The 22,742-nt window shown below is 36.7% G+C and overlaps 2 protein-coding genes across 3 annotated transcripts in view; one reads left to right on the forward strand and one right to left on the reverse strand.

The window, feature by feature from the left end:
• Positions 1-108: 108 nt before the first annotated feature.
• CINP (cyclin dependent kinase 2 interacting protein) lies at positions 109-5,228 on the reverse strand. Its single transcript, XM_032235498.1, has 5 exons — positions 5,175-5,228; positions 4,746-4,905; positions 4,425-4,548; positions 3,892-4,018; positions 109-443 (listed from the first exon to the last, which is right to left on the reverse strand). The coding sequence occupies exons 1-5, from the start codon at positions 5,179-5,181 to the stop codon at positions 241-243; spliced, it is 621 nt and encodes a 206-aa protein (XP_032091389.1). The 5' UTR covers positions 5,182-5,228; the 3' UTR covers positions 109-240.
• Positions 5,229-5,265: 37 nt separating this feature from the next.
• The window catches only part of TECPR2 (tectonin beta-propeller repeat containing 2), a 47,709-nt gene continuing 30,232 nt past the window's right edge, over positions 5,266-22,742 (forward strand). For both annotated transcript variants that reach the window (XM_032234590.1, XM_032234600.1), the window contains exons 1-10: positions 5,266-5,387; positions 7,629-7,873; positions 11,036-11,164; positions 11,460-11,591; positions 12,008-12,165; positions 12,994-13,306; positions 15,247-15,379; positions 16,423-16,902; positions 18,101-19,044; positions 20,616-20,799. In XM_032234590.1, the coding sequence (XP_032090481.1) occupies positions 7,655-7,873; positions 11,036-11,164; positions 11,460-11,591; positions 12,008-12,165; positions 12,994-13,306; positions 15,247-15,379; positions 16,423-16,902; positions 18,101-19,044; positions 20,616-20,799 (2,692 nt within the window). In that variant the 5' untranslated portion in view covers positions 5,266-5,387; positions 7,629-7,654. The remainder of the gene's footprint in view (positions 5,388-7,628; positions 7,874-11,035; positions 11,165-11,459; positions 11,592-12,007; positions 12,166-12,993; positions 13,307-15,246; positions 15,380-16,422; positions 16,903-18,100; positions 19,045-20,615; positions 20,800-22,742) is intronic.

The following is a 22,742-nucleotide window of genomic DNA, read 5'->3' on the forward strand; positions in this document are numbered from 1 at the left end:
TAATAGCAATCCTAAACAAGTTAGGGAAAGTATATGCAGTATGGTTCTTGAATTGTTGAATTATTTACAAGAATTGTACTTTGTGGTATAATATGGAACAAAAAGGGGTATAAATCATAAAAAAACTTTATTATAAATAAGCTGTAATATTATCATAAATCCATAACAATATTAGCACTATATATCTTGCTAAACCTAAAGATTTAAATTTAAGGTGATATATAAAAGAAATAGGTAACATTATAGCTGTCTATGCCCTGTTTCTAACAACATACTTTCTAACAGAACTATGTTGCTGTTGTCAATGTAGGGCTGATGTAACCATGATGATAAATAGACCATCTGTAGATCTTGGTCAGCTGTATGAGCAATTTCTTCCACAATGGTGTGCTTGAGTTTCAGTTCTTGTGAATACATATCTAAGAGCTTGACTGAGACTTCATCTGAAAAAGAAATTTAAAAAATGGTTCTGCATTATGTTTTATAACCTATTTTTCTGACACATTTCTCAGCATACTGCGACATAGTACTTGCATAAAATTTGGCTGATCCTGGAATCTAAGTAGATCAGACCTTATTAGCACTTGAATCTTATTACTGCCAAGAAAACAGTGTGGATATGCCTATGAATTTACTAGATATTCAGCTCAATACATAAAAGAGTTTAGTATAAAACATTTCAGTATTAATTATTGGATAGAAAAACTATAACTTCTGAAGTTTTGTGCAAGGTTTTATATAATTGATAACTTTGGCTTAAACTGCATCCATTTCAATTTATAATATAGAAACTTGAAAACTGCAGTCAGATGAAATATTCTCCCTACAGAACTAAACTGCAACACGTCTGAATGTATTTACTTGCTCATCAGAGATCAGCAAATCATTTAGTCACAGTTAGGGTATTAGACAATTAAGAAGGAAATTTAAGGAGGATATTATGATATAAAAATCTAAATTAGTTTTTTGCTCTTTAAGTGACCTTATTCCACAAGACGTAAGTAGATAACTGAACCTGAATTTACTTTCTCAGCAAGTAGAAAGGAGCAGTAGCAGGAGCAGAAAAATCACTGAGTTCTGATAGCAGAGACTAGGGATTTTTTAAATTTAAAAATGAAATTGCAGATTTCCAACCAAGAATATTTAATTTCCCCCCTCAAATCAGACAGTTATAAGGGGCAAAAAGTAGTTAGGGTATGTCAAACCTTCAAAGAAAGCCAAGCCAGGAAATAGGCTCCATAAATTTCACTGGAAATATATTTTATTTATTTTATTGACATAAACTACAGTGAAATTACTTCAAAAACCTGACTATGCTTTTCCTTTATCTGTTATATCTAGGTGAACTAAGATACAACTTATTCCAAATTAATTTCTTATGCTTTCTCTTCCCAGGGCTTTTGTTTTGTAATAGTTTCTCCATATTCTCTCCAAGGCGTATCTCTGTGGCTTGCTATAATGAGATACCACTTTTAAAACATGACCCAAAGATGATTTGGAATAAATAAGGAAAATCATAATGAGATGCAGAACTAAATCCTGTTTAATCACCACTCCTGAATTTTTTGGGGTCAAAAAGTAGGTAGATGGAGCTTGTTAATGCTGCTTACTTGGATTTTCAACAGCCTTTGGCAAAGTTACTTATCAGTGAACTCAGCAGAGTTAAGAAGAAGATAAGAAGGTCTTTGGTTTAATGGATTGCTAACTAGTTAAAAATCATCAGATCCTGTCTTAAGCACATTGGGCTACTATTACTAATTAAACAGAAATAAAAACAGAAATAAATGTCAATTGCCTCAAAAGGAATTGATACAAGAAGTGCAATCCCTTGTTGAACTGCATTGACACTAACGTTTCTAATCTTGGTTACGGATAGATTACAGTGTAAAGTATTTAGAGTGGTAAAAATTGAAAATCATTGTGAACAGTTCCAGAAAGATTCCTTTAAAAGCACAACCGGTCAATCAAATGGCTTCAGTTTAACCAGTTAAATCTAAGTAAGTGTAAAGTGATGTACAGTGGGACAAAATGCATTCAGTTCTAGTCGCCATGATGTAGAAAAGATGTGGAGATTCTGGAAAGAGTGCAGAGAAGAGCAACAAAGATGATTAGGGGACTAAAACATATGAAGAAGGGTTGCAGGAACTGGGTATGTTTAGTTTAAGAGAAAGAAGGACTGGGGGAGACATGATAGCAGTGTTCCAATATCTCAGGGGTTGCCACAAAGAAGAAGGAGTCAAACTATTTTCCAAGGCACCTGAGGGTAGAACAAGAAGCAATGGGTGGAAACTAATCAAGGAGAGAAGCAACTTAGAACTGAGGAGAAATTTCCTGACAGTTAGAACAATTAATCAGTGGAACAGCTTGCCACCAAGTTGTGAATGCCCCAACACTGCAAGTCTTTAGAAGATGTTGGATAGCCATTTGTTTGAAACAGTATAGGGTTTCCTGCCTAGGCAGGAGGTTGGACTAGAAGACCTCTAAGGTCCCTTCCAACTCTGCTATTGTATTGTATTGTATTGTATTGTATTGTATTGTATTGTATAAAACACAGACGGCATCTGTCTGTAGTTGTAAAAAAAACAACAACCAAATTCTGCTCTAAGGGTCAAAAGAAAAAGGACTGAGATTTAAAATGCCAACACTGTAAGGTTCTTACAAAATTTATGACATGCCTGATTCTAGAACTGTAAGTACAGTTCTGGACTGGTTGGCATATTTTTTTTTTAAAAAGATATTCAACATCTTTATAATAACTAGGCGAGGAAATAGAAGAGATACATTCATAACATTGGCAGATAACACAAAACTGATGTGTGTGGGGGGACTGCTTTAAAAAGATATTGATAGCTCAGAACAGTAGGCCCTACCTAACAAAAATATTGTTCAGTAGCTAGACAATTAGGCCCTCAGATGCAGGAAAAATCAGATGCACATTTACAAGATAGGAAACACCTGGCTTATTATTAATGTTTGCAATAAGAGTTTGGGAGTTCTGACAGACGAGATTAAGAATGGACCAGCAATGTGCCAAAAGAACAAATGCAGTTTTGGGCTGAATTAATGCCAAGATAATGGGAAGTGATAATACGACACTATGCTGTACTGGTCACATATACTAGGTATTCTATATCCAGTTCTCATTGCCACAATACAAAAAAGATGCTAAGGAGCTGATAAGAGTGCAAAGAACAGGAACAAAGTTGCTAAGTTCTACAAAGCACAATGAAAAGAACTGGATTTATTCCCCTTAGCACCTGAAGTAAGACAAGAACAAATAGGTTAAGGTTCTATAACCTTAACAGAGAGAAAGATCACCAGTAGAAATAAGGAGGAATTTCCTGATTGTGAGAGCCATAGGAATGGAACAGCTTGGGTGCTCCATCACTGGAGGTATTCAAGAAAAGACTGAACTGCCATTTATCTGGAATGGTGTAAGAATTCCTGCATTGGGTAATAGGCTGGATTAGATGACTTCCAAGGTATCTTCCAACTGTATGACGACAATATATTAAAACTGAAAAAAGTGAAGAGCGCAAAATGAATAAAGTATAGAACATTTTCTGCAAGGAAAGGGCTAGAATGTTTCAGATTCTTTAGCTTGGAATAAAACAAATGAGAGGGAGGAGATAGATATAAAACTGTACATGATATAGACAAGTTGGCAGGAAGAGATTTTTTTTCTATCTCTTTCAAAATACAACCAAGAATCATTCAATGAAGCTAACCAGAAGGCGATTTGGACATTTGTTTTTTGCGTTGAGCATAAAGAAATATATAAATGTCATTATTATGTGATTAAGGAGGGGATCTGATTTATAATCAAGGCCTCTAACTCATTGTTATAATTTTCAAATAAATTGTCCTCATCAAAAAGACAGATTTACTTACGGAAATGAGAAACAGGCCATGTGTGAAATAACGGTGCCTTGGGTTCTGCTGCATGATGGTATGTTTCTAAGTCACAGACCCCTTTAGTTGTTGAACACAGTTTTTCCATTTTCTCATGTATTTTAGCCTAGCAAAATTGAGAACAAGTAAGATTCAACATTTAAGAGGCGAAAGTTCAGTAAACATTTTGAGCAAAATTGCTTGATCACTAATTTTGTCAGCTAAGAAATTTTGAAAAGTGGGACACAGACAAGGTAAGTAATAGTGGCAAAGCATAATGTTTCTCTAAGGACATTTTTAACAGCCACAACCAAACATGGTTTAATAGTTTTGTTTGGCACTTCTGACTTAATATGCATAGTACACATTAATTTAAAATCTCGCTTATATGCTTAATATCTTTTCAAATTGCTATCTTGAATAGGCTTAATAAAATAATCAAAAATTAATATGACAATTTTCTGCAAAGATATACTTCTGTTGACAGGTGGAGTATAGACATGCTTCTCAGCACAGATTCTAGTAAGAAGTACCAATTTTTCAAAAATCCCAAGTAGTTCTGTACAGCACTGCTCCAGTTCCGTGTTGTAGTTAAGTGGCAGTCTTTCACTGTCAGAGGAATCCTCATGTTCTATCTCCAAATTGCTGTCTTTAATCCTATTAAAAAAATCATTTAGTATTTAAGAAAAATGTCTTCACTATCATCTTACTAATTCTAACACAGAATCATCTTCGTTTAATCTCTTGAAGCTTCTGAGTGCATCCTATGACTTTTTTAAAAAAAAATCCACTTTAAATGAAATAAAAATGAGTTTTGCACCAACCCTATTGACAAATTAGTTCAATGTACTTACTGTGTAGCATTTTTGATGTTCACAATCTTGGTGGCAATAGAAAACCCATTATCATTCAAGGTTTCCCATTTCATCACTAGGTTGTGCCAGTCTGCTGCATTGTCTTTGATTTTTCTTGCACTTATGGACAATACAGGTGTCCTAGGAGTAGAACTACCAGCTAATCAAAACACAAAATTAAAATAGTTTTAATCACGTGTTTCTGGGGAGGATGCAGGGGTCGTAACTGTGAAAAATGGACCGGTCACGTTTTTTCAGTGCCGCTGTAACTTCGAACCCTCACTAACTGAACTGGGGGACTACCTGTAGTTACTCCATTCACTCGCTCTTTAAATAGGAAGCCCTCCTCGCTCAAAAATACGGCGGTCTTAGCGAAGAAGTCAGAAACCGTCCTCCTACTCCCACCTGCCCCACTCTGAGAAAACTCACCAGACATCTTCCCCCTTCGGCTCCGCGTACGGCGACCCTCTTCCTAAATCCCTCCTCTCGGAAATGCGCTCACGTCCGGCCCCGCCCGGCAAAGAGGCTCCGCGGCTGCCGCGAGTGCTGGCGCTGGGTTTGTTTTCCCAGCGTCGCCAGGCCTGGGAGGGAGCGGCTGCCCGCTTCCCTTGTCGATCATGAGGGGCTCTGGGTCCTACTGAGGTACGGAGCTTTGCGGCCTAGTCAGGCGAAGCGGGCGGGGAGCGCTGGGTCTCCAAGGGCCGTGTTGCTAAGATCTCGGGGGCTAATGTCTCGAAAGAATTGCTGCTGGACTCTCTGCTCTCTTAAGCGGCGGAGGAGAGGGGGTGACTTGTCAGTCTCCTTCCCTCTCCTTTAACTGCCTGCTTCGGGGGGCGGGGGGTCAGACTAGATGACCTACCAAGGTCCCTTCCAACTCTGTTAATCTGTTAACTTCTCAAGAAAGAGGTTGATGGGGTCGCAACTGCCGTAGCTGCTGCAAATCCGCCTCCCCGTTAAATGGCTTCTATGCTTGCTGTGGTCGCTGACACTGCACTTGCATCTGCACTTGTTCAAAAGGCTGACATTGGTCTCTTGTTAGAGACTGGACATTAAAACCGTGTGGAAGCGGATTTTGCCAGCTATAACTAAAACTGAAACTGTTTTGTTGGCCTACTCTGGAAATGCCCCTCAAAAGCACCCTTCAGGTGCTGGTGAAAATTGGGGGTTCAACACTTTTTGGTTTCAGAAAAGTGCCCATTGAAGTGATGGATTTCCCCCCATTTTAGCTCCTACCTTTCAAAACCAACACATCATCTATTTACTGTGTTTGCTAATACATTATTGTCTCCTGGTAGATCATTTTTCACTGATCTAAAATTCTGGCAGGATATTTAGCTCACTGTCCTACTTATTCCACATTTTGTGAAAAATCTGTAAAACCAAGGTGAATTGAGTTAAAAGTGAATGGAGAGGAGCTGAATTATTGAAACGTTTTGTTGACAATGGTTCCTATTTGTATAAGTTGTCCTACATTTTTAATGAAATTGCATTCTTAAATATAAAAAACCCTCCAAAATATTAAAATTAAAACTCTCCTTTTGCATACCTACAAAATGGACAAATGGTATATCTTGTTAGAACTGTATCTATGCCTTCCTTGTGAATTGTATTGTAATTCCACCAGTTATTAAAGTTCTCGGAAAACTACAGTTGTGGAAAACTACAGTTGTGAGCCTTCTTGCTCCTGAGAACTCTGGCAAATTATTAAGGAAGGGTACATATAAATATTTTAGATCCATTGAATAAACTGTCTACTTTGGAGGAAGTTGAAAGGAAAGTCTTCTGGAGAGAAATATCCTACTTTAGAGGAACTGGACTTTTTTTTCTTCCTTTCAATTGTGTCCAATTCTTAGATACAAAGCATGTAATAGAATGAGGGTGAAGTTGCTTGTAATACAGGATACATAGCTGTTCCAGTAAAAGGTTGAAACTTTTAGGGACATTAAAGGCATTTGTTTGAAAAGAATGCTGTGTCTATTCCATATTGGAATCTTTTTTAGAAATATCCATTATAATTATATTTATTATTAACATGTAATTTTAGAAGGTTTTATATTACTTTGAGAACCAGTTTGGAATATGGTTAAGGCATCATGCTAGAAACTAGGAGGCTGTTAATTCTAGTCCTGTCTGAGGCACAAAGCCAGCTGGGTGACTTTAGGTTTCACTTTCTCTCAGTCCTAGGATTGGGCAACAGCAAGCTAATTCTTTGTCAAGAAAACTGCAAGAACTTTATTTAGCATACAGTCTGAATTGGACAAAATTTAATGGAAGAAAAAAAGTTAACCTTACTTGAAACTATATAAAGCTCTGTTAATTACAATATATCCCCCCATCTGTTTTCCCAATGATAAGAAATCCTGAAATACATTTAATTCCTAAACCAGGAGAGGATTAAACCATTGTTTATTAAATCTTTCAAGCCATATTGCACAAGGTGACTGTCAAATGGAAATGCATAACTTGACTTATATTGGCATGCAAATATGTAGAGTGAGATATGCCTTCTTTTCAGCAAGGAACGGTATTTTGAACTTTCATATATTTGTAATAGATATTTAATATATGCTGACCTCCTCTAATCAAAAGCATGATATTTCAGGAAGTGGGTTGGCAATTTCCAAATATAAATTCTTTGAATTAGAAGCAGTTTGAAGTGCTCAAAACATTTTTCAGGATGAAATTATTCATACTTGGGATGGGATGGTCTAGAAGAAGTTTCTCCTAGTCCAAAGGAAAAGGCGCAATGTTCTGGAGTTCTCCAAAAAGTTTCATTCCCAAATTGATAGTTTTGCACATCCCTAGAATTCTATAATATGCAGTCTTCAAAATTTGTCTGCTTTTTCATGAGCTGCAAGAGTATATGAAATGTATTTTTTCTAGTCTATAGGTAGTGCGCTGTGTTTACTATGGCATCAGTGATACCATCATTTATCTTCAAGGAGTTTTGCCCCTTGTACTACCTTCTCAATGCCATTCCCACAAAAATCCAAAAAGGATTTCGTTCCATTGTGGTTTACTTGACTGCACTTGACACTAATGAGGATTACATAGCGGTTGGCAGCAGTATTGGCATGCTGTATTTGTACTGCAGGCATTTGAATCAGATGAAAAAATACAATTTTGAGGTAAGAACAAATTTTAATATTGTCCTATCTCTGTCTTTTAAGATGTTTGGTTAACTTAGCATCCATCTCAAAAATAGGTAAACACATAAAGTCCAAATTTCTTTTGAGTAAGTTGCTGTGGTCTTTTTAAAACAAGATTAAAAATTATTTATATTGTAGTTATTCTACTCAATCTCCTTTTAAGTTAACCTGTATTTGATTTACACCCTAAAAAATACTTAAGGAAAACTTGTTCTTTACTGTCTAAATTTATGTTTTCATTCATAAGCTATTGTGTTCATTACTATCACTTCATTTATATAAACTGTTTCTCATATGCAATTGTTTCTAAAGTAAATGACAACAATGGAATATATGCTATATTCTTGACTTACAACAGTTTGTTTAGTGACCATTCAAAATTACAATGGCATTGAAAAATGTGACTTATGATCGTTTTTCACAGTTATGATCTTTGCAGCATCCCCTTATTAATGTGATCAAAATTCAGATACTTAGCAATTGGTTCATTTTTTTGACAGTTGTAGTGTCCGGAGTTATGTGATCCCCTTTTGCGACTGTCCAAAAAGCAAAGTGGGAAAGCCAGATTCACTTAACAACCATGTTGGTATCTTATCAACTGCAGTGATTCACTTATCAACTGTGGCAAGAAAAGTCATAAAATGGCTCAAAACTCTCTTAACAAATGTGTCACTTAACAACAGAAATTGTGGGCTCCATTGTGATCATAAGTCACAATAAATCACAATGTACTACCTGCATTTGGTTTTCCAAATTCAACTGAAGAGGATGATTGGGGGAAGGTGATTTTTATTTGTCCTCTTGTCATAGATATGTGACATAATGGTGGCTGAATCTTCCAGTGGTATTAACATTTTTGAGAGCTCTGGGAATATTAAAATGATTCTTTAGCACATCAAGATTAATACATGCTCTGTAATTCTTTAGAACTCTGTAGCATTTGCTACACAGCTGAGAACAGTGTAGTATATTGAAAACAATTGGGAGAGTAGCTTTGTTCATGCACAAGTTGGAAACAATCTCTGCCTCCAAAGAAGACATATTTGTTCTTCTACTGCATCATATCTTTGCAGAGTATGCGATTTCTCATAATAGGATAATAAAATCCTCAGTATCACTAACACATTTCTAAGACACATTTTTTAAAGCCACCCAAATTTTCAGTGACTGCGTGCCCGCACGCACACACACAGAGTTCTGGTTCTTTGGTTTTCTTTACACACACAGACAAAAACACACATACACACAGAGAGAAAAGCACATTATCTATCTATCTATCTATCTATCTATCTATCTATCTATCTATCTATCTATCTATCTATCTATCTATGATCTATCTATGCTGCGTGTGTAGGTACATACACACATAGAGACAGAAAATCAAAGAATTAGAACAGTAGAGAATAGAAAAGGAAGATGATCATCCTATGGGAACAGATATAAGAGCCTCTTGCAAAGGATTTCCATGTCTATTGTAGTCTAAAGCTTAGGGGAAGAGCTGGATCTTCAAGGTTCATTTAAAGGACGTAGCTGTTTGAATCTTGGATCCCATCAAATGACATTGTTTAATAGATGAGCATGCCAACTCTGCTTCATCATGTAAAATGGGGAGAAATAGTTAGAGATGTCCCTCAAAGAACTAAACCTTAGTCTCTCCCCTCTTATCAACACTGAGTGGCACTCACCAAGAGGAAAGGAAGATAATCATCATAGCACTTGGGTCTCCCAGTCCTAAATTCTTGGTTGCTCTGGAAGGATACAGTGAAAAATCTAGGGTAGTTGCACCAGAGTTCATTAACAAGTGTGATTAGTGCTGTCTCAATGGTATGCTTTAAACTAACTGAAAAGAATCCAGATAATTTATTTCCTCCAGATCTTTTAGAAACTGCAGCCAACCACTTTTCCAACAACACATTCCTGAATGGGAAGTTTAGAGACAGCAAATACTGTCCAGATTGTCAAAGACCCTTCTCTAAAATGGTTCTGTATGAATACTAGTGTCTTTAAAAAGCTTATAAATCATAATTTTTGAACAAGTTCATAATGGAGGAGATGTTTGCTTCTAAAACTATATAATATTTAAAGGTTAAAACCAACACTTTGAATTCAGTCCAGCCAATGGTTTGCAACAAAAGCATTCCTTTCATTATGGTATATGTTTATGATTCTATTAATTAAAAACAGATGATAGTAGCAGCAAGCTAAAGTAAAATCTTTGTCAACATTCAGCAGTAACACTTTTCACTATTACACTTTTGTAATATTATAACTAATGCAATTTTTGATGTATAAGGTGTGAAAAAATAAATCTGCTGAAGAAATGGAGAAGGGTCTAAAAATAAATTCATGATGAACTAAACAAACCTCTTAGGAGCAGCACTATAATGCTTAAAATTGTGCAATTTTCAGATATTTTTATCCATAATCTTTTCACCCTCACCCAAACATCTGAATGTTGAATGTTGAATGTTTATTTTATTTATATGCCGCCCTTTTCCCCGAAGGGGACTCAGGGCGGCTCACAACTCAAACCAGGGAAGGGGGATACAAACAAAAATTAAAAACGACACAAAACAATACATAATTTAAAACACACAACAGTCATACCATTCAAGACGGGGGCAACAGTTCTTTAGCCCCAGGCCTGTCGGAACAGCCAGGTTTTAAGGCCTTTGCGGAAGGTCTGGAGGGTGGTGAGGGTTCGAATCCCCACGGGGAGTTCGTTCCAGAGGGTCGGAGCAGCCACAGAGAAGGCTCTCCTCCGGGTAGTCGCCAGTCGACACTGGCCGGCGGATGGAATTCGGAGGAGGCCTAATCTGTGGGATCTGATCGGTCTAGTGGAGGTAATTGGCAGCAGGCGGTCTCTCAATCTGTGACAAAGATGTGTCACAAAAGTTCGGAGTCAGTAACATGATGACTGCAGTCTACTTTTTATACTTCTAGTTTCATACCTCTTGCTTTAATTAAGCTAGTCATTTGTCAGATCAATATTTTGAGATTCACTTCTTAATTCTTTCTGTTTACACTGAGAGTATTTAAACCACGTCCAAATCCTGATTTAAAAACAGTATCTCTTGACCTGAAACAAGTAAAGTTTATTTCTTCATTTCATAATCATTATTTTGCTTTTTGTTTTATTAGGGGAAGAATGAATCCATTACCATTGTGAAACTCTTAAACTGCTTTGATGATCTTGTTGCAGTGGGAACAGTTTCAGGCAAGATTGCTATTTTTCAGCTTGTTTCTTCATTACCTGGGAGAAACAAACAAGTAAGGACCACATATGTGAAGTTTGTGCTAGTCAAGACTTGTTCTTGTTCTTGGAAGTGTGTAATTCCTTAATTAAGACATCTAAAAAAAAATCTGATATTTAGTGACTTCAAATACAATACAATTTCTTTCCCCTCCCCTCCCCTCCTTTCTCCATCAACACATTCAATGACTTTTGGTGTATATGTTAAACCAAAATAGTCAAAGTGAGAAATACCAATGTATATTTCCTTTTGTTTCCCCCTCAGTCTCTTTTATGCAATATATTGATGATACGTGATGTCTTTATTTGCAGCTTCGGAGATTTAATGTGTCTGGTTTTCACAAAAGCAGCATTACAGCCTTGGCATGGAGTCCAAATGGAATGAAGTTATTTTCTGGGGATGACCGAGGGAAAATAGTTTATTCTGCTTTGGATTTAGATCAGGTGAGTAGGTATTTGACTAAAACATTATTTTCCAAAAATTCGATTCCAAGAATACAGATTCTTGCTGGATCAGATAAATGATGCATGTAATCTAGCAACTTCTTTCCTCACAGTGGTCACCCTGCTGCCTCTGGGGAGCCAATGAGTAGGACATCTATTACTGAAAGATCTGGGTTGTTTTTTTTTTAAAGTTGCATTGTGTCTGATGGTGGTTCTGAGAGAACTATGCATCTCCTTTTGACCAATAAGACAATAGGGAGTAAGTGGATATTGTTATCTTGTGCCCAGGAGGAAACATTTGGTCACCTTCAACATGGTTACAGATGAATTATGTGAGTTGGGTTCCAGTGAGTGCCAATCATTTTGAATTCTGATTATTTAACAGAGGATTCTGTATCCATGTTCTGTTTTTCTAGGGTCTTTGCAATTCCAGTTTAATATTGGAAGAACCATCTTCAATCGTACAGCTAGATTATAGCCAGAAAGTGTTGTTGATCTCCACTTTACAACGAACTGTACTTTTTTATACTGAAGAAAAATCTGTCAAACAAGTTGGAACTCAGCCCAGAAAAACGTAATTATCAAATTTTGGTTTGAAGGAAAATCTATATTTAAAACTCAGAGTAATGAGTTGAATTATTAAGAGTGGTAAAATATTTTTCTTTAAAATTTTTTGAAATTGTTATTTTAAAAAAGGTGCATGATTTCAAGGACTGTTTGCATTTAAAATAGCATGCTTAACTGAAAATAGAAGATACTTCTAGCTGTTATGAATTAGAATGTGTCATTAGCCTTTTGGGGCTGATGGGCACATTTAAAATTTCAAAAATATGTTGTGCTACTCCCCTTCAGAATGACTGCTGGGGAATTTATTAATTCACAGATTAATAAATGTAACCAATTATAAAACTCAGATAAACCACAATAATCCATCTCACCCTCCCTCTCCTTTACCAAAATATGGTATTTGGCAAAGTGAACATTTTTAAAATTTTTTGTGAATGTTTATGAAATCCATTGAAAGATGGTTCATATATTAGAGAATGGCCCTTTGCTTCACAATATGCTATCTTTTTTTATTATAATAATTTGTTTCACATAACAAGTCAGTACAAAAGCAACACACTGAAGGTCCAATCAGTCCTTAGTATCCTGAATTATATAGATCTCCTTTTGGTTTTTATATTATTATCCTAAATTGGATTAAAATCTTTTTGCCTTCTTTTTCTAGTCCCCCTTCCCATTTTGGGAAATAGCATCTGTATCCGAACAACTCTTAAGCAATGATTTCATTCTTCACTAAAAATACTGTCCTCATCTCAAACACCTAGTGACAAAAAAGTCTTCCTCATTCTCAAATACGTTTATCTGACCTGATAATTCTTTTGCTTTTACATTTTAGTACAGGCAAATTTGGCGCCTGCTTTATACCTGGGCTGCGTAAGCAAAGTGACCTAATGCTCTTTGCTGCAAGGCCTGGGATTCGCCTTTGGAAATCAGATGTTCATGGGATGGTTCAAGCCACATATCTTTTGAAAGATGTATTTGCTGCTGGAATGAAGTCTTTTGAATTATATCCCCGAGCGGGCTCCTTTAACAAGAGCAGCTGTAATTTCCCAGAAAGACAGTTTGGACTCATTTCCTGCTTTTCCCAAGAAGGATGGGTCTTGAGCTGGAATGAATATAGCATTTATGTGTTAGATACAATAAACCAGGTAAGAAAGCCAAGTCAGAATGCAGTCAATTTGTAATTAGTTTCTGAGATAGTTACATGATAGAAAGGAATCGTGTGAAAAATGTTTCGTGCAAAGATTTTGGCTTGTGATTTATTGGAGGTTTTTTGTAAGTTGATTTGAAGAAATGCGTTTGCATTTGCTGCAGCATGCAAGGTGCCTATGGTTCTCAAACTAAATTTTATAGCTCCTAGAAATGAATACAAATTTTCAACTATTTTCCCTACACAATTAGATTATAAGCCTTTTAAAGAATTAATATATGAGAGAAAGCCTTCCTCCTGCATTTTCTCTAACTTTTTAAACCTACTCCTTCAAAATACACTATATTGCCAAAAGTATTCGCTCACCCATCCAAATAATCAGAATCAGGTTTTCCAATCACTTCCATGGCCACAGGTGTATAAAATCAAGTACCTAGGCACGCAGACTGTTTTTACAAACATTTGTGAAAGAATGGGTCGCTCTCAGGAGTTCAGTGAATTCCAGCGTGGAACTGTGATAGGATGCCACCTGTGCAACAAATCCAGTGGTGAAATTTCCTTGCTCCTAAATATTCCACAGTCAACTGTATTATAAGAACATGGAAGTGTTTGGGAACCACGTAACTCGTCCAGCATCAATGTGTGACCTCACAAATGCGCTTCTGGAAGAATGGTCAAAAATTCCCATAAACATACTCCTGAACCTTGTGGACAGCCTTCCCAGGAAAGTTGAAGCTGTTATAGCTGCAAAGGGTGGACCGACGTCATATTGAATCCTATGGATTAGGAATGGGATGTCACTTACAGTAAGTTCATATGCGAGTAAAGGCAGGTGAGCGAATACTTTTGGCAATATAGTGTATATAGTATTTTGTATCTAATGAGGTGAATGGGATACATGGAAACTAAAAACAAATTAAAGGTGACAGTCTATGAGGTACCAGTACTATGAGGTCTGCTGCAGCAAGTTCATATAAAATCAAGTTCATATACTTAGGAATGTATATGAAAACTATCTTATTTTGGGAGGACACAGAACTTACAATTAGAAGCAAATATATATTTTTAACTAAAAAAAAAGTAGCAATTTTCATATTCATATTTCAGATAATATTGATCCATTCCAATTACCCAGATCTATATACAGGTAATCCTGGATGAATGACAGTTCATTCAGTGATCATTTGAAATTAGAATTTCAGCGAACGAATGAAGAGATTTCTAACCCATGGCCAAAGTTACATGTGATTGTGTCCTGGGGGCTTGGCAACTCATTTGCACTGATGATAGATTGGCAAGTGCCAAAGGATCACGATTTGCAGTCTTCCCTGCAGTCTTCCCCAGAAGATCAGTAGGGAAGCTGACAGGTAGGGTCACAAACCACGGCTGCCTGTCTGGTTCTTGGAGGCTGGCTTCTTGAAAATACCTGTATTTTCTGTATCTACTTGTTTATAAGCCTATCTGCGGATAAGGAGCTTCCCAGGGGCCATGTGCGCACCGGAAAATGAATTTTTGGTTATTGCTGCGCATGTGCACATGCCAATCAGCTGGCAAGCACGCTTGCTCAAGTCGGAAAATGGAAGACCAGCTCTTTTGGTTTCCGGCACTGCCACACGCACAAAGGCCAGTTGATCATCGTGTGTGCACGCACACCAGAAACCCAGAAGATGAACCGGTGATGCCATGCATTCCAAGCGACATGGCTCCACGTGCCATAGGTTCACCATCATGGATTTAGACTATGTTTCAACTGAGTTTGGGACCCAGAATTAGTGTTGCACAAGTATTTGGTTTAAATTTAAAGCCAGTGATGATGTGGTTGATTGTATAACATTGATTTTTTAAAATGCTGTATAAATAAATATAAAAACTCTGAAACAGGAACTGTATTCTTAATGTAATCCTATCATTTTTTTTTTTACTTCTTTGTTTTCACAGACCATGATTGGCAGTTTGGAAGGATGTGGTGATATAGTATCTGTGTCCTGTACCGAAAATGAGATATTCCTTTTAAAGGGAGACAGAGATATTATTAGAATCTCAAGCAGGCCTGAAGGATTAGTGTCAATAGGTTTGGATATTAAGTATATATAAGTAGTATATATAGTATATGTAAAATGATTGTGTCCTGAAAATTCTTGTTCTTGTATTCTTTCATTAGGGGCAGGGTACATACAAAAGAATGAAAAATTTAAAAGAACCATAATATAAAAACTATATTAAAACAACACAAACTATATTCAGTAAAACCACTCAAAAATGGCCATTTCTTAAACCTAATATCAAATGTCAGAGGCAAGGGGCATCCATAAATCTTCATATGCACCTGATTATTAGGAAATAATTCTCCATTAGCTATTGTTGCAGGTGACTAGAGATGGAGATCACTGCCAGAGACAACACTATTATTGCCACTTTGTCTTTGATTTTCTCAGAAGTAAATGACCTAGTCCTTGGCACAGAGGAGAAAGCCTTTTTTACAGTAAAGCATGATTAGATTTTATTTTATTTTTTATATGGTTACCCATCTCATTGCAACTATTCCTTGATAATGTTGCCAGATCATATTAAATGTAACGAACAATTAGTTTCTGCCAAGGCAAACCAGTTATAAGAAAATAAAATTTTTCACCTAATCTTTCCATAAGATGTTATGGCACTAGAAAGAGTTTGCCTACTGTTCATACTGTATTAGGTCTTAGGTAATCTTTTTCTCCAATCAATTTTTCATTACTGTCATATTCATTGTAGGAAAAAACATCAGATATTATGTAAATAATATAAATGTTTATCTTATCCAATATTCTTTTTTGGCAATAGCTAGGTGTATGTTTCTAGCAAATAGTAATATACTTTCCTTCATATTTGTTTACATCTATTCCTATTAACATGACTAGCAAAGTTGTGAAATATTAATTTATCCTTTTTAAAAACACATGCTAATGGAAGCAGCAGAATCTATGCATAAACTATGTATGTTGTGAGAAGAAGTGCTCATTTGAGGGTGGTATCGCAAGCCACTCATTTTATACTACTTCTAGTTTATAAATCATTCCTGTGTTTTCTTGCTCCTGTAAATTGTCATCTAATAGTTATCAATTTGTCACATTTCAGATATGAATTCACAAACTTGGACCAGCTTGGAATCTGATTTGAGCCCAAAATTAGAAAGACCACATTTAGTAATTGCTTCAGTCTCATGTGATCCCTCTCCAGAAGCAAACCCAAAATCAAGTAACTTCTCACCCCAAACACCTAGTGACAAAAATGGCTTTGTAGGAAGAGCTGACCAGGAAGTAGCATTGATAGCACAGAAAATTCGCTCACAGAGCTTTGATGCACTAGGGAACTTGAGCACTGACCCAAGAAGGAGAGGCTACTCTGTAGTCAGTGAATCAAGAAGCAGGAGCAGCTCTATGAATTCTGTGGACAGTGGCTCCAGTTCCTTGACCAATGGGGATCAAACGTCATCAGAAATACAGAAAGTAGATCAACAAATTTCACAAAGGTTGAGCCTGATCAGCTCAGAAGATTTCAACCAGGAACTGATTATAAAACCAATCAAAGTGAAAAAGAAGAAAAAGAAAAAGCCAGGTAAATGCTTAGTGAGAAAGACTAATTATTATATTCCTATTTTTTCCATGTGCAATTTGTTCTGTAAAATTCCAGTTGGATCTAATAGCATGTCACAGAAGCAATGAGTTTTAAAATTAACACTACTTTTTATCATTCTTAATTTACATATCTCAGAATGAATTAATTTATACATTTGTTATGAATAGGATGGGTTTGGCTGGTTTACCCCGTAAACTTGTTTTTTAGATGCTGGCATATGGTGCTGAGACTATTTTGATTCAGATTACACTTGTTATTTGCACAGGTAATGCTGTCTTAATTGGGTAATAAATTTTATACCTGATTGGATTTTTTTAGACTCCTGGCTTTAGTTGGCCTTCAGTGTCTTTTGTTCCATGGGATCTGCACAACTGTCAGATATCTGTCAATATTTTTTTAAAGCAGAAGGATGAAATGTGAATGTTCCAATTTCAAATGTGGAATCAAGTGTTGGATTTTATGTTTTATTCCTACTGTTGGGAATTGTCATAGCAGAAAGCAGCCTTTTTGTAACCCTTCAGATCTTCCAAAATCCTTCACATGTGTTATCTTCTAAATCTAAAACAGTCTTAGGCAGGTAAATCAATGATGTTACTATTTTATAGTGCATGAAACAAGGTGATACAAATTTCCTACTTAATTTATGATAAAATAAAGTAGTTTTCTGATTCAGGGCTCAGTCTCTTAGGTACAACAATATATTAGTTAGGTTTGTGCTAAAATTGCCATCAAGATTTTCATGTTTAAATGTGTGTTCTCTTTATAAAAGAATTCAGGTTTAATTCCCAGCATCTTCAGCTAAATAAGCTTTAAAAAAACAGGATTGAAGAAGATCTCCTTGCATGAAACCCTGAATAGTATTTCCACTAGAGAGTGACCATAAAATACTTCAAACATTCCCAATTCAGAGCCTTCCATTTTTATGAGACCACAATGCCTAGTATTCCTATCCAGGGTAGCAGTTGTATACTCAGAGGGCACCATACTAGAAAAAAGGTCTTTCTGTTATTGCTAGTGTTCAGGTAGGCAGTTTAATCTACTGAATCACTCAGGGTAAAAGTCAGAATGAAGTATAATTTCAAATTTTTATTTTGTGATATTTGGCTCTTAATAAACTTCTCCTTTACTTCCTTTAACTTCTCTTACCTCCACCTTTTCCATCTGCATTTGAATTTAGAAAATGGCACCAGGAGAAATCCTACCTCTCTAGAAAGCACACCCTCTTATGAACAACAAGCCTTCACTGATAGTTTCCAGATACTAAATGTGAAATCGTGCTCCATTAGTTCTAGCCTCCAAGGCAGCACCACAGACTGCTTAAGCATCTGTTCCGCAGAACAGGGAAGTGTGTTCAGTATGGAAACACAAAACGATACTGAAACATTCAGTGTACTTCAGTCTCTGGAGTCGATAGTTGCTCTAACCCCTGATGACAACAAGGACACACTAGAACTGCTAAATAATCTTTCTAATTGTGAGAATGAAGAAGATGCATCGCCTGTTACAAATTCCTGCTTGCTTGTTGTGGAAAATAAAATGGGTAGTGATCTTAGTGAACACAACTGGAACCCTGTGTCTGAAAAAATAGAAACCAGCCCAAAACAGATATTCCCAAATGAAGACCATTTCCCTCTCCTACGTAAAACCGAATGCACTTTAGATGAATTACATCTGCCGGATACTTCGGCTTCCCTAGAAGAGACCAACTCTGCAATAGGAACATCTGTAAATAGGGACACTCCTTTTTGCACTGATGAATTGTTTGTTCAGAATGAAATTGTTGAGGTAATGGAGCAGCAACCATCTTTACGATCCACAGTCCCTGGGAATCCTGAGCATTATCATGCTGTTTCTGAAAAAGAAAGAAATCCTCAAGAGGGGATGCTAACTGGACAGGATTTCAAAGAAGGAGTCATCACTGACTATGCCAGTGAATGGATGAGTAACTCTCACAGTGCTAGAGCTGAGCGATGCGCATCAAGTGATGAAGAGGATATCTATGGACATGGCTTGATTCATTCGTCTTCAGAGACAAATGTGACAGAAATGGGAGCTTGCCATCTTCCGCGGGATAAAGTCAGATCAAACATTGAGAAGGAGATGCTTTCAAAATCTGATCAGGTATATTCTTGGGAATAGCATTGTGACATGTCTCTCTAACCTGACTGCAACACACCTGCATTCACATTACCTTTCTACACGCTTGTTGAACACCTTTCCACATTCATATTGTACTCCTGCAGCCAGAAGTGATGCTTTTGAAAATAATCTGAAATATTGCAGGAGAAATAGGAAAGCCTTTCTTTATGAATTGAGTTCCACATGTGTTTTTAAAATTTAATGAATGACTATATCTTTTACATCTTTTTATTTCATTTTTTTCAGCTGACAGGCATATTTGAAGTGTTGAAAGCAGGTGGTGAAAGACTCATTTTTACTAGAACGCAAACTGGGAAAGTTGTGCCTTATATCCCCTCCAAAATTGTTCTTGTCTTTTTTCTGAGTAGGGAGCATACATCCAAATAAATTACTATGCTGCAGATACTCATCATTTTATTTTCTAAGAATCCTAGAGAAAGCAAACTTTCTTGGAAATGATGATACTGGAGCTGACACTTTACTTTCAGCACGCCAGATTCCCATTTAATTAATTGAAAGTGTATTAAAATTAAATTAGGAGAGCAGGGGATCTGAAAACAGACAGGAATTTTCATGGACATGCTGTTCCCCATGGGTATCACAATATGTATTTCTGTTTAAAATAATCAGAACTAGTCTTTGATGTATTGCTGAGTGGTTTACTGGTAAACTAGATGAGTATTGTTTCACAAAAAACTGCATTTAAAAAAAATTGCAATCAGAATCTCAGGAACAGGAGAATTACTTTTGTTAAGGACCAGGAAAGAGAATGACAGAGATGGTGACAGTTTGGTCACAAACAGTTCTCTTCTCTTGGCTATTTAAAAGTATTAACTTAACCCATTATTGTGCCATAATTTTACTAGAATACAGGTAGTCCTCAACTTACAGCAGTGACTTATGGCCATTTTTTCACACTTGCAACCATTGCAGCATTCCCATGATCACATGACCAAAATTCAGATACTTGGCAACAGACTCATATTTAGGATGGTTGCAGTATCACAGGTCATGTGATCACTTTTTGTGACCTTCTGACAAGCAAAGTCAGTGAGGAAGCCAGATTTACTTAACAACCGTGTTACTAACTTAACAATTGCAGTGATTCCGTTAACAACGATCGCAAGAAATGTCATAAAATGGGGCAAAATTCATTTAACAATTGTCTTGCTTAGCAACAGAAATTTTGGGCTCTATTGTAGTTGTAAGTTGAAAACTACCTAGATCTATTTTTCTGGCTCACTATTTCATTGAGCTTTTCAGAATTTTCTCACAATCATCAAATTGAATTCAGAATTGAGAATGTTGTATAAGCTATGACTTTGGAATTGATGATGGAGTTGACAATAAACCTTGGAAATTCACACTGAATAAATTGATCACCCATTGCTAGAGATACTTAAGCTTCCTGTTTTGCAACCATCACCCAATAATCTTTATTAAACATGAAAACATACATTTGTCAAAACACAAGTCCGTATATAATTTCAAGATTAGGTAGCTTCATATATCATGAAGATATGTTATGCTTATTCTAACTCTTCAGTCTTTAGTTTGCAGAAAGCTGGATGGGATATGCAGGTCCTGGCTATGGAATACTGAGCCTAGTTGTCTCCGATAAATACATTTGGTGCTTGGATTACAAAGGTAGCCTGTATTGTAGTGCATTACCTAGCGCTGGGTTGCGTTGGCAGAAATTTGAAGATAACGTCCAGCAGATGGCAGTCTCTCCTTCAGGTTAGTTAGATTTGCATTTTTAGCCTATTTTTCCTAGGGTACAAAAATGATTTGAGTGCATTTATTTGTTCAATTGTTATGGGTATATCAAAATATTGTAGACTCTATAGGAATGGATTTCAAACCATCTTTTGTAGAAATGCCATTTTTTCTCATTGCCCACAAAAATAAGTGAAGTAATAGAAAGATATATATTCTAGTGTTTTTATCAACAACTTATTCTGTAACATTTTTGATTCCTGGTCCTGAAAATGTTGAGTTACATCTGTAAAGTGCCTTTATACCTCCTTTTACATCTGATTGTTGTGGTTTTGATCTTGAGGTTTTTCCACCCCTTAAATCCATAACCAAAGCTAGGATACTATGTATGTCAACAGTTTTTTTCTTTCTGTCCATGATCAATGAAGAAATAAATCGGGAACAATCATTATAACCTTTTATATTCGTTTTTTTCCCCCCTTTGTCCTCTCTGAGTAAATCTATTATGTCCATGTCTCAGCATTTTCCTCAGCTTTCAGGCTTTCTTAATGAGCCATGTCTGGCTAGTACTGTAGGTCTATATTGCACTTCTGATTTGACAAATACTGTATCAACGTCTCTAATCATTGATGTCAGTGCCATCAGGTAGAGAAACTAAGTCTCTTTCTTTTATGAGAGGTTTGTTTATTACCAAGGAAACTCTGTAACTGTCTTAGGTGATTGCTTGAACAAATTATTCTCTATTTAGAAGTAGCTATTTACTCAGCTACAATAGATACAATGATTCTATTGTAGGATCACCACATTCCTGAAAAGATTGCTTATTTACAATACAGTAGCCGAGTTGGAAGGACCTTGGAGGTCTTCTAGTCCAACCCCCTGCCTAGGTAGGAAACCCTATATTGTTTCAGACAAATGGCTATCCAACATCTTCTTAAAGACTTCCAGTGTTGGGGCATTCACAACTTTTGGAGGCAAGCTGTTCCACTGGTTAATTGTTCTAACTGTCAGGTAATTTCTCCTCAGTTCTAAGCAATAGCAATAGCAATAGCAGTAGACTTATATACCGCTTCATAGGCCTTTCAGGCCTCTCTAAGCGGTTTACAGAGAGTCAGCATATTGCCCCCAACAATCTGGGTCCTCATTTTACCCACCTCGGAAGGATGGAAGGCTGAGTCAACCCTGAGCCGGTGAGATTTGAACCGCTGACCTGCTGATCTAGCAGTAGCCTGCAGTGCTGCATTTAACCACTGCGCCACCTTGGCTCTAAGTTGCTTCTCTCCTTGATTACTTTCCACCCATTGCTTCTTGTTCTACCCTCAGGTGCCTTGGAGAATAGTTTGACTCCGTCTTCTTTGTGGCATCCCCTGAGATATTGGAACACTGCTATCATGTCTCCCCTAGTCCTTCTTTCTCTTAAATTAGACATACCCAGTTCCTGCAACCGTTCTTCATATGTTTTAGTCTCCAGTCCCCAATCATCTTTGTTGCTCTTCTCTGCACTCTTTCTAGAGTCTCCACATCTTTTTTACATTGTGGCGGCCAAAACTGAATGCAGCATTCCAAGTGTGGCCTTACCAAGGCATTATAAAGTGGTATTAACACTTCACATGATCTTGATTCTATCCCTCTGTTTATGCAGCCTAGAACTGTGTTGGCTTTTTGGCAGCTGCTGCACACTGCTGGCTCATATTTAAATGGTTGTCCACTGGGACTCCAAGATCCCTTTCACAGTTACTACTGTTGAGCAAGGTACCACCTATACTGTACCTGTGCATTTCGTTTTTGTTGCTTTACATTTTATTTGCATGTAAAAAGAACCAAAAGGGCAATGCTTTAGCCTTGCAGTTTAAATAGCATGACATAAATGAAAAATGACTTGGAGGAAGAAGGAATGCTACATGATTTATAGATTACTTCTTTATATTGTTATATTTCCTTGACACTGGATTCTGGAAATAAGA

The sequence above is a fragment of the Thamnophis elegans genome, chromosome 1 (assembly GCF_009769535.1).
Source record: "Thamnophis elegans isolate rThaEle1 chromosome 1, rThaEle1.pri, whole genome shotgun sequence".
NCBI classification, from domain to species: domain Eukaryota; kingdom Metazoa; phylum Chordata; class Lepidosauria; order Squamata; family Colubridae; genus Thamnophis; species Thamnophis elegans.